An 11,323-nucleotide genomic window follows, 5' to 3' on the forward strand; every position below is an offset into this window, starting at 1 on the left:
AAGATTAATTCCATACATTCACGGATGGAATAAAAACGTTTTGAAAAGTCCGAGTGACCTCGAAGGGAGTGTTATGTCTATACAGGTTAAATAAGTATTAATATTTTTAAATGTAGGAAACAAAAAAAAACCGCACTTTTCTTGTATTTTTACATTCTCAAAAGTCTCAAAAGTTTCATTTATCATTTTTCAAAATGTTCTTAAATCGCCTCGCAAATTGTGGTCTCACGGTCGCTTTGAACCGTGAAAATCGAGTCGAATGTTTACCACAGGCTTGGAGCCATGCATCGAGACTGAAACTTATCGTTGGGCTAGTTTTTTTTATTCTATTTAAAAGTTCTCATTTATTCCGTCAGACAAATCGCGGACTCTCGAGCATGTTTTTGTCCAATTTTTTGTTTCAAATGCTAAACTCCGTGACTCGAACACGGATCGCCTTTTGTGATGGAATCACTCGTGTAGCGAGTTAACACCTGTGTGCGTTTGTCAGACCTTTTATTGTTCTCTCTCTCGCGCTGCCTGTCTCTGTCTTTTGACCTCCGTTACATACAGACCTCGTTTCACGTGGCTTGAAATCGTCAAAAACTTTTCATACAGGCCAAAGGAAATAGAGAGACAGAAAGACAGAGAAAGAGAGAGAGAGAGAGAGAGAGAGAGAGATTTGATAAAATATATTTGCCTCGGTATCAACTTTTAGGCAATTAAGTCATTTACAAAGAAAATTTTTTAAAATAAAATAAAATACTCCAACTCATAATAAATAAATTAAAACAAAGTGAAAAATAAGCCAAAACATAAGTAAAAATACAATAAAATGAACAAAAGCAGGTGACGAGTCATGCGAAATCATTCAAAATCTCGAAAATCATACAATATCATAAAAACTCTTAGCTATCTATCGAAATACAAAATGCTACTAGCCATAAAATAATGAAATAATAATCGCGTTACTAAAATCTCATATTTGTTTTGACTAGATATATTGGCCTCAGTATCAACTCTTATGCCATTTACAGAGAAAATGTAAAAAAATAAAATAAAAAAATTAAGTAAATCAAATGAAAAATAGGGCAAACATAAGTAAAAATACGATAAAATAAACAAAAGCAGGTCATACGAAATCATACAAAATCATAAATTCATACATAATCGTAGAAATCATAGAGAGAGAGAGAGAGAGAGAAGGAGAAATTTGACACAACCCGGCGTATATGTGATCTCGTTGCGCAATTCGATCTCAGTTGGTCCTATTATTGCTTCACTTTTTCGTTTCTCTTTCTCTCTCTCTCTCTCTCTCTCTGGCGCTTATTCTCTGTCGGAATCGCGACAAAGACGCTGGGCTATTCCGAGAGGTTGGACTGCACGTAAAATCCAAAGTACGATCACCATTTGAAGAAGAGTAAAAATTTTTCGTTAAGCAAAATCTCGAAAGGCCTGAACTCGCTCTCCCTCCCTCTTGCTCAATCCCGCTAATGTTCTGCCATCAGATACGCATTTGATTTTTTTATTCTCCCCATTACAATTGTACTCGAGGCCTAGCACTCGGTGCAGATGTACTCGGTTATCCGGTTATCTCTGCCTCGTAAAGTGCGTTCGTATATCTCCCCGGAGGCGCGATCACCGACTGTCTCACGCTCCCAGGAATTGTGCTCGAATACAGAAAATATAAATACGTTTCTATAGGCTCCGGACACTTGTCAGAACTGATAATCGGTTTGACAGATCGAGGTTTTTTCCGACTCGCTTAATCTTCGACATCGCGATACGAGCTGACATAGATACGCGAGTAAATATAAAGCACACCAAACTTGAAACTTCTACGTCAAACAACTTGTACATTGTACAGAAACAAAGTTTTTCGTCGGCATTATTTCCTGTCTGAAAATGCAACCTCTCTTCGGAACGATTCAGCTCCGTCGTTGCTCGCGTGCTAAGAGATTTCTCGAGGATCACCTCCGGCTGTTTGGCCTCGCTCGATATTCGTTGAACTGGAACGATGATCCTCGGACACGAAAGTTTCTCATCCGATTCGATTCCCTGCTACTTTTCGAAAGCTGCCTCTCTCCAATGTACCTGTTCTAATCGGATCGCTAAAATTCTTTTAATGCAACCGCCTCCCATTAATTTCCTTGTGGAAACGGAGCCCTGGAGTGAGATTCTCAACGTGACACCGCACGCTCTCGATGAGCGTTGACCTCCGGGGCATAACGAGCTTCAAATCATTCGATTTCTGGTCGCGAGATCCAGTAACACTTTTCCATTGAGTCTGGAACGACCCGCGCGAACCGGTAGACGATACAATACCGCGATACCGGACACCTGGAGGCTTATCAACCGTTCGAATGGCATGGACAATCTATGACGAGAGGGACTGGCTCTGTGTGGTGTAATTGCGCCTCACAACCGCGCATTTCCTTCGTGGAATATGAGAAAGACTCGAATCTTTTGAATTTTCATGGTGTTTCGTAGACTCCAATGAAACGGAGAGGAAAAAATGCTCGCGACTTTATTGCGTCAGCTCGAAAAGGCAGGGACGATTTGCAACTCGGTTATTTCGTCCTCCTCTGCTTTACGTGGAAAAATAATCTCCGAAGAAGCACAACAGCCCCCGCGACTAATGCATAACAAGAAGGCAAACACAAATCGCCAGCTCTCGGCTCATGAATCATTCATAAAGTCATGAGATAATGTAGCGACGAGATATCGCGCGCGGCGCGACAGCGGAGCGAAGGAGCGAACAAAATCGGGGGCGGATGGCCAAGTCAAACGTTGACGAACGTATCCGCACGCCCGAACGCCGCAGTCCTCTTGAATTTCTTCATATTTTTCTCCCTCGCGAAAGCTCGCATTTTTGACAAATTGGTCCGTGGAACGAACGATTTGTTGGGAGAAAAAAGAGTCAGAAATTCATTGCGAAAGCTCTGGCCTAAGCTGAAGCGAGAATGCAGACGCGAGTCGATGAGGACAAGCTGCATTCGCGAGACGAGAACGTGTCGAGGGACGTCGAGGGGGGCCTACTTTACGAAGTCGAAAAAATCGAAGCCGTACACTCGTACAAAGATCGTAATTATTGTCTGGAACAGAAATTCCAATTTTTTTTTCCATTCTCATGTATTTTCCTTCCATCTGAACCTATAAAAAGTCGAAAATATTGGGAATTCTATATTTTTAGTGAGTTTGAAAAAAGAAAGGTTTGTAAAGAAGAAAAATATCACTTCAACGTGCTGTCTTAGGAGGTTCAAAAAATCCGATTTTTTTCATTTATCGTTAATCATTAATCCACCCACCCAAGAATACGCCGTCAAAATTTCAGAGCGAAATTCGCATTCGTTTAGATTTTATGAGCATAGAACCGAGTACACATCGGGTACAGGCTCGAGTGCAGATAGGGCGAAGCACTACCTTAAGGAGTCTTGCGCCAACGGAAGCCTATGAGGAAGAAAAAGGATTGCTATCACGATTTTAAGGGTATTTTTCTTTGCATGATTAGAGAAAAATCGTGAAAATCGAAATAAATTGTTCCGAGCCTGCAAAATATTTAATTTCCATTATTTTCACCTCCATTGAGGTTCGTATTCTTGAGAACAAGTTGTTGACGTAAAATCAAATCCTTTTTCAAAATTCCCAGTGAAAATTTGATTAAATTCTAATAATTCTTCCCGCCTAAAAAAAAACCGAAAAAATCAGGGTCAAACAGCCTCCCAATGGGGTTTCCCCCTTAAATGTTCGTCTACGTCGGCCCATCGATGAGGCGCGGTTAAGCTGCAGAGAGTTTAATATTGGGGTTTTTAAACGTGTGTGCGGCGGTCTAGCATGCGCCGCGCTCTCGCAGTGCACCGTCACCGAAGTCATTAGCATTCACGAAGAATTTTCACGAGCTTCACCGCCGCACTTACCATCTCGCTATATAACCGTTTGTTCGGGCGCATGTCAAATTACCTTTTTACACACTAACGCACCTCACGAGAGCACGCGTCCCCACGCAAACGAACACTCGCGACTTTGCTCGAGTTGCTAACAAACCGCGATCATTATTCAGTCACAGAAAAAAACAGACCGACTTTTTTCCAGCGGATCTGTAAACCAATCGATTTTCATGCAAATCAAAAGTCTCCTCACCGCAGCCAATCACAACGTGAATCGCGTTGATTCACATTCATTGTCTCGTGCAAGAATCGTTTCAAAATATCAATTCGCAACTCGTTTTTTGTCGTTTTTTAAGGCCCATGCGATCGCTCACAGTTTAATTGCCTATTTGGAAGGTTGAATGCTCAACAGTAATGAGCCTTTTCTTGCACGAGATTTTACAATCTACGAGGAGAGAATCAAACTCGAATAAAATTACGGTGCATTAAAATGGTGAGGTCACAAATAATATTTCCGAAGTTCGTCATCGAACGAGTCGAAAACTTCGATGAACGTTCAACAAAATTCTTGTTTGAAATAGAAAATTTGAGCATCTACGAAATATTCCTGTCGAGTCAAAATCGGAAATCGAAACTTCGCTAATTGACTGGTCAAAGTGGATGTTTTTGTGTTTATTTCTCCGTTTTATGGTGTTTGACACGAAAGAGTGCCAAAATTCCACCGATTATTGCAACGTTTATTTTAAAGTATCGGACGAAACGTCACAGTAAGTGTTACCTTGTTGCTGGGCAAAAATTCCCTTGCAGATGATCGTGCCAGAATGGGCGGAGTCACTGAAGTTTTACATTTCGAAAGTTAAAAAAAAATAATGATGGCTAATGAATAACTGAGTTTTCTCAACACGACCAAGTTTTTCCAACTTCTCGTTTCTTCGCCGCCAACTTCACGCTGTAAACAACTGCAAACTCGCTCTCTGTGTTAGCTCGTTAGCTCGCACTTCGTGGAGAGCGAGTTGCGGATATTCTTTCGTACTGTTTCAAAATCTGACACGTTTTTTAACGAAGTGAACTGCGGTGTGTTAAAAATACTTTCAGATCGTGTTTCTCTACGTTTAACGAGCCGACGAGTACCCAAAATAATGTCAATTTCGCAGGCAAGACGAACGACGACACTCGATCCAGTTGAACCAACCACTGACAAAGATGTCGCTGCTGTAGCAACGACATTTCTCATTCTCGAAAATCGGACAATGGAATTCGTGCTTCTGTGGTTTTGAGGTAATTTTTTCCCACGGAATTAAAAATTCTTTATTCGTTTCAAAATTATGTTTTTTTCTGGAGCTCTGCAACTCCATATTTTTCATGAGATCGAACTTTGAAAAGGTATTGCTGATCGAGAGTTGGTTCCAAGCGCGTTCACTTCTCTGCTTTCGAGTATCAAGAATCGATCGACCTGTTTCTATAATTCATGCAATTTTTCTGCTTTTCAACTTTTTAGACAAATTTTATAGAATGCCTGCTGAATTATTCAGATGTCTAGCTGTTGCACAACGTTCGGACTATAACAGCACCGAGAAAATCAAGTTTCGTACAACGCAACGTTTAACCTCCAAGATGACGTAGGTTTTTTGCATACGGTATAACTTTCGATGACGTGACGACTCCGAGGGGTTCGAGGTTCACTCAATTCGAATGATTATACATGCAGGAAAAATAGAAGAGAGAAACAAAAATTTCATAACCAAAAGAGATGCGTTTGTTGATTTTTTTTTTTTCAATCTGAATATGCTCGTAGTCCGGAATGAAATTAAACGATTCTCGGTAGTACGATGAACCGGTGGAGTAATTTGACTTCGACACTCGTAATTCCATTCGTATTTATTTTCCTCGCTTTTGTTTTTCATCTACTACGTTTACAGTGCTGGTTGCACGATGACGTCCATGAAGTACGGATAATGAAGGCGAAGTCGTTCGGTTGTCGCGATTCGCGATAGTGAGTAGTAATATGGTGGTGGCAGCACCGTGGTGGCTAGTGGCTGGCGCCGCCGGACGTTCAACAATGGCCAAGCACGATTTTTCCCCCCTCGGTCCGGACTCTACTCGTGCTTGGTCGACCAGTCCACCGCCCGCGCCTCGACGAGACTCCCATGGCCGTCAAACACCCCCGACTTGAGCGTTGGCTCGAAGCGCACCGCGATTCAAACAAGCTCAGCGAATCACTTCGGTTCCTGGCGGCCTCCGAGCGGTAGAAATCGTTTTCGGGAGCCGTTACGAGTAAATTATTATGAGAATTCTGAATTATTCGTACTTCGGAGCCGTTTTAACAGCTGTCATCTCCGATTAATTCGATGCAATAATGTAACAGGTATTTCGTTGCTGAAAGGTACGTACGAAGCTAAAGCGGATATGCAACAATGATGAATTCCCCTGGAAACTGCGACGAAAATGCGTCAGTCGTACTGAGAAGTCATTCCGATGTCAATTTCAAGTCAAAATTTTCAATAATACAATGAACTTTTGAGAAGCACAAACCTGTTGAGCGTCATCTTGAGAAAATCGATAAACAATTGCCGAAAATTAGGTTAATTTCAATAGTTATTGTCTTTAGATTCGCATATTTCGAATTCGACACTAATGCACCTAACCTACAAATAAACAGTTCGATCCAACGAGCTGTTCTTACAGTACATAACGAAAGCACAGACCCGTGGACAAACAGAATGATGTTTCTTCCATCTCAAAAAAGGTTTCGAGTAACATTGAATTTCGTAAAATTAACTTCTTTTTACAAATTTTCACAATAACTTCCTTTACGAGTGTGAAAATCATATTCCAGCTGAAATCCTTTATGAAACGAGCATGAAATGTGAGTGAGCAAAAATAAGTGCACAGAAAGTTGGTTGGGAAAATTTGTTTTGAACGGTGATCGCTCGAACTCATCCCTACGGAAGGTTCTCTCTCGTGTAGTAGTTGTACAAGCAGGCAACGATTGCGCGTTGAGCTGCGGGGAATGCGTCGAGAGACCGGCGTGGTAACGGGAGGGGCGAGCTATAAGAGAGCCGCAGGTGAGGGGCGGAGGCCAGTTGACTTCGATCCGCCGAGCGTGCAGTATCGTGAGGCAGCAGTGAAGTTCGTACCGAGAAGTTGACCGTCATAGACGAAAGTAATCACTTTATCGACGTTAAGACAGTCTGGACTTTGAAGAAATCAAAAAATAAAAACCTATAAAGAAACTGTGAGTTATATCACTGCGATAAGAATATAAAAACGGATCGAGTGTCTGAAAAAACGGGAACTGTGTGTTTCGTTTATTATTTTGTTTTATTGGCATCGTTGTGAATTCGAAGTGTCATCATCGAAAGTTAACAAAATTCAAAAACGTTGTTGCGTTTGCACGCGAGAAAGGCCAATCGAACGGAAGTACAGTGAAAATAAAGGCAAACCACACCGAAAAATAAAGACTCGTGAGAAAAAATATATTCCAAATAAATCGCGAGCAGAGGGTGAAGCACGGAAGACAAAAAATTGCGCACCTCGTCTCGTTCTCACGGTGAATTTGCAGACGGGAACATAGAGGGGATCCCCCCCGTAGTGAATCGAGGAGGAGAGTGACGATCGATAAACCGAGGGAGTAAAGAGAGAGGACCGGTGTCTGTGGCTCCCTTTCGCCCTCCATCTCCCTCGCTCCTTCGCTGTTACCGGGAACGTGCGCGTGCTGATCGTCGCGAAGAGCAGAAAAGATAGGAGAGCCTTGCGGGAGAGTTTATTGGTGAAATAAAAATATAAAATAAAATAAACTAGAGTTTTTCGAAACTTCCGTACCTCTCGAGCCATCAATCGAGAGATATCGAGTGAAAAATTCGCTCTTTAACGATAAAGATTAAAATCCAACAAGGACGATAGCAAAAATGAAAGCTATGGTGGTGAGTCCGGTCGGTGGCAGAGTCCCGTCGACGAGGGGCGTGCTGCAGCACAGTCTCGGAATAAACGGTACGAGACGTGACCTCGAGGCCGAGGAGGTCGCAGCTTACCTCACCAAATTACGTTCTCTCGTGCCGGATATGCCGAGGAAACGAAAGCTCTCGAAACTCGAAGTTATCCAGAGGGTTATCGAGTATATATGTGATCTCCAAACGACTCTCGAAGAGACAAACACCCATCAAGAATCGTCGGTACCAGCCTCGGGAATAAAGGGCAACGGTGTCGGGCAAGTAAGTAACAGCAACACGAGGCAACCTCTGCAGCCTTTGTTGAATGCATCGGCACTGTCGTCGTCGCCGATGAGCGCCACCGGTGTACCGAGCGCGGGGCTCGCCGAGCGGTGACCGAGTAAGGTCGAGAACTGAATTTCTTGAACGACCAGCGGGGCGATTAGCGAAAAGCAAAACACACTTATAAATAATCACGCGCCAGGGAAAGAGAGAGAGGATGAGTTGTCAGGGAGGTCGATCGTGTCGGAACCGAGCCCTCAAATGGGAAGTGGAAGTGGAGGGGCCTCATCTTTCACTGTTCAACGGAACATCGATATTTTCAGCGAACACGGCAAACTCGACGAATCGAGGCGTTATTGGGAATACGAGCGATCGCTTTTGCCCGAGTCCCGGAAATGATTTGTCAAGTAAACTGTCATTTAATCGAGCAGGCGTTGAGAGAGCAAAGTAGCTTCAACCTGAGACGAAAGCAATTCGGATTCAGGAGGAACGGATGGATGTGGGAGCTTCGGTTTTAGAGAAAAAAGTTGAAAAATATTGACGAAGCTGCCTCATCGACGACTCGATCGGGAAGATCGGTTGAAACGCCAAGAAAAAACGACGCTTCGACGTATCGGTGAAAAAGCTCGAGCGAGAGAGAGAGACAGCCTCGAGGTATGACCTCATCGAGAAAAATGGCTCGTCGCTACCTGCGTATTTTCACCATCGGAGCGCAGTCCGCGTAGGGAACGACGGAGAGATTTTTGGTGTTGAGCAACCTGAAAAGCGCTTCTAATATCCATCAGATCCCTCCTGTCTCCGTCTCTGCTTTCCGCTCTTCGTCTTCCGGTTTGCCAGTTGTGTATTCAATCGTTCCAACGCTCGATGACCCCAACCGGACACGGGACGACCTCTGATTTGCATCACTCATCGGCCAAGACCTCCCACGATTGCCCCGGAGCCACTTACCACCCGTTTCAATTCTCCCTCCTTTTTCGTTTCGTGACCTACGAGAAGAAAGGACGCCAAAAACGAGCGACCAAATCAGTAGGAGCAATTGAGTCGAGGACCCAAGGCCGAAAGATGGAAAATGGAAACGAAAATGGCTGACCCGGCTCGTTAAATCTCACCCAATGTCGATCCACTCGACCAAGAAACAACGACCACCACCATCACGCGAGAAACTTCATCGATCTTTTTCCCCCATTTTGTTTGTTTGTAAATAATGTAAATAAGACTCATCGCATTCCTCGCACGACCTCATCGCAAATTCTCTTTGTCCAATGGTCCTTCCTTATCGACTACGAACTACCTGATGACCTCGGCAACAAGAAAAACCCCATAGATTTATTAGAATTATATTGCCCCCCGCCCCCCTTCACGAGCCACCTAACAGATGTGACCCCGTCATGAAATTCTCTCCAAATATAATATTTAGGTATTTCAACATTTTCATTATAAATCATCGACGATCTCATGGTCCAAGCAAATTCACATGACTAATCGAGAAAAAAAAACTACGATTTTTGTTGCAAACTTTTTTGTTTCTTTTGTTTTTTTTTTATTTTTTTATTTTTTTTTTTGTTTATTTTCCATCATTGTAACATTAATAATATTTTATTTGAGAGAATTTTATCATTCGAAAACTGTAGATATACGAAAGAGGATCGTATTATTATGTAACTGCAAAATTTATAAGACATAAAAGTCCTCTCCCAAGCTACCCGATTTATTATCATTATTACGCGAATAAATTATGATTATTATCGTTGTTATCGCTCTTATTATATTATTATTATTGTCATTAATAATATTATTTTTATTATTTTTCGTCTCGAAGATCACAAAGCCCCGCGCAACTATTGTATATTCGCGAAGACTGAAAGGCTGTAAATATATTAAAGAAAAATCGTGCGGGCGAAAGCTTATTATTGGTGTCGGCGCATTTTGTGTGCGCGACAAGAAAAAGAGAAAATAAAAATGCAAACAAAAATATGTCTCATTAAAGAAATGAAAAAAATGACTCGTCTGCTTATTATTTTGGCCACCCTCCCTCGTAAACGTAATCATGCAGCAAAACCACGCCAACTGTACTCGACTCTCTTCTCGTTTTTTCGAGTTTACCAAACACTCGTCGATTATCCTCGTTGCCCGATGGACTTACGGAAACCAGATCTCGAGACACTTTTAGCTCAAAACTTGAAAGTTGTCCGCGATAATTGTATCGGGCAACTGCATGTACCAGTCTTGAAATAACCACGGGGCATATACGTGCGACGAACTAATGGATAAGCCGGAAAGAATTAAAGCAAACTGGTTAAAAAAGTGAGCTGGAACGCTCGTTTTTTGTTGCCTGTAAAACTGCGGATGGGAGATTGAGATAAAACGTGATGAAATTTTATCATTCTATTGCAGAGAAACACGAAAGTGTTAAATAAAAATTCGCAAATTGAATGTGAACGTTGAAAATGTGTGGGGAAGAAAGTTTTTAATCTGCTCTTAAAAATCGATCTCCTCGGTCACTTCTGGGAAACTAAAATCGATTCCCCTCTGCTCCTTCGAATGAAAATCAACTGCGGGTAGAGCACAAAATACGTGAACACGAAAATAGCAAATCTGTGACATGAAGCGAGAACGTAAAAAGAAAATCGTTATACAACGAAACCAAAGATGCACTCGATTTTGTCGCTCAATTGAAGCCGCAACGCTTTGAAGTTTATTCCTCGGAGGAAAAACGAAGAAAAAGTTCCTCAGACCAGAACTGTCCATGTCTTTTTACGGATTCGTAACCGGATGAATATCATTTCAGTCATTTTTGTTGAACAATGAAAAATGGTCCATTTCTTACCCCACTTTATTCTCCGAATCACGCAACCGGAATGATAAATTTTGGGGAATTATATTTTGTTGGAAAGTAGCCATAATAATTTTTGGGAATGTAAAAACAATGGTGAAACCTCCCCGATCGTCCCCTGTCGTTACATGGCTCGCAGACAGTCCCGCAATCAAATGAGCACAGGGATGAAAATTGGTTGACTCGAAATTTTCGTGACGCTGTTCCATCCGGGAGGGGAGCAATGATTTTCACCCTAAAAGCTTCGAGTGCACCAGTCGCATGTTATACACTCGAGACTCCGCCGTGAAATCCGTGGGGGACGGTATTCATCGAGGGATCGTCAAATTCTCCGTGCAATAAGTCTGTTCCCGATGTGCATGCATCATTCTCGAAAGGAAAATATGAATACGACTTTGTAATGCTATGTCGAG

General features: G+C 42.3%; 1 protein-coding gene and 1 long non-coding RNA gene across 5 annotated transcripts; both read left to right on the forward strand.

Annotated features, from left to right (window-relative positions):
• The first annotated feature begins 4,373 nt into the window (after positions 1-4,373).
• LOC122419145 (uncharacterized) lies at positions 4,374-7,763 on the forward strand. Of its 4 annotated transcripts, none has more exons than XR_006262825.1 (3): positions 4,374-4,633; positions 5,021-5,144; positions 5,365-7,763. It is a non-coding gene; the product is annotated as an uncharacterized lncRNA (long non-coding RNA). The 4 variants fall into 4 exon arrangements; XR_006262824.1 differs by lacking the exon at positions 4,374-4,633 and adding an exon at positions 4,731-4,940; XR_006262823.1 differs by lacking the exon at positions 4,374-4,633 and having other exon boundaries at positions 5,028-5,144; positions 5,365-6,140; positions 6,232-7,763.
• Positions 7,764-7,774: 11 nt separating this feature from the next.
• On the forward strand, positions 7,775-8,191 carry emc (Basic helix-loop-helix domain-containing extra-macrochaetae). Its single transcript, XM_043433541.1, has one exon. It carries the CDS (start codon positions 7,775-7,777, stop codon positions 8,189-8,191), a length of 417 nt encoding a protein of 138 aa, XP_043289476.1.
• The last annotated feature ends 3,132 nt before the right edge of the window (positions 8,192-11,323 follow it).

Source organism: Venturia canescens, chromosome 1 (assembly GCF_019457755.1).
Source record: "Venturia canescens isolate UGA chromosome 1, ASM1945775v1, whole genome shotgun sequence".
In the NCBI taxonomy this organism is placed as follows: Eukaryota; Metazoa; Arthropoda; class Insecta; order Hymenoptera; family Ichneumonidae; genus Venturia; species Venturia canescens.

Excerpts from the sequence above, each read along its gene's own strand:
- emc (XM_043433541.1), top strand. The coding sequence starts at position 7,775 with ATGAAAGCTATGGTGGTGAGTCCGGTCGGTGGCAGAGTCCCGTCGACG.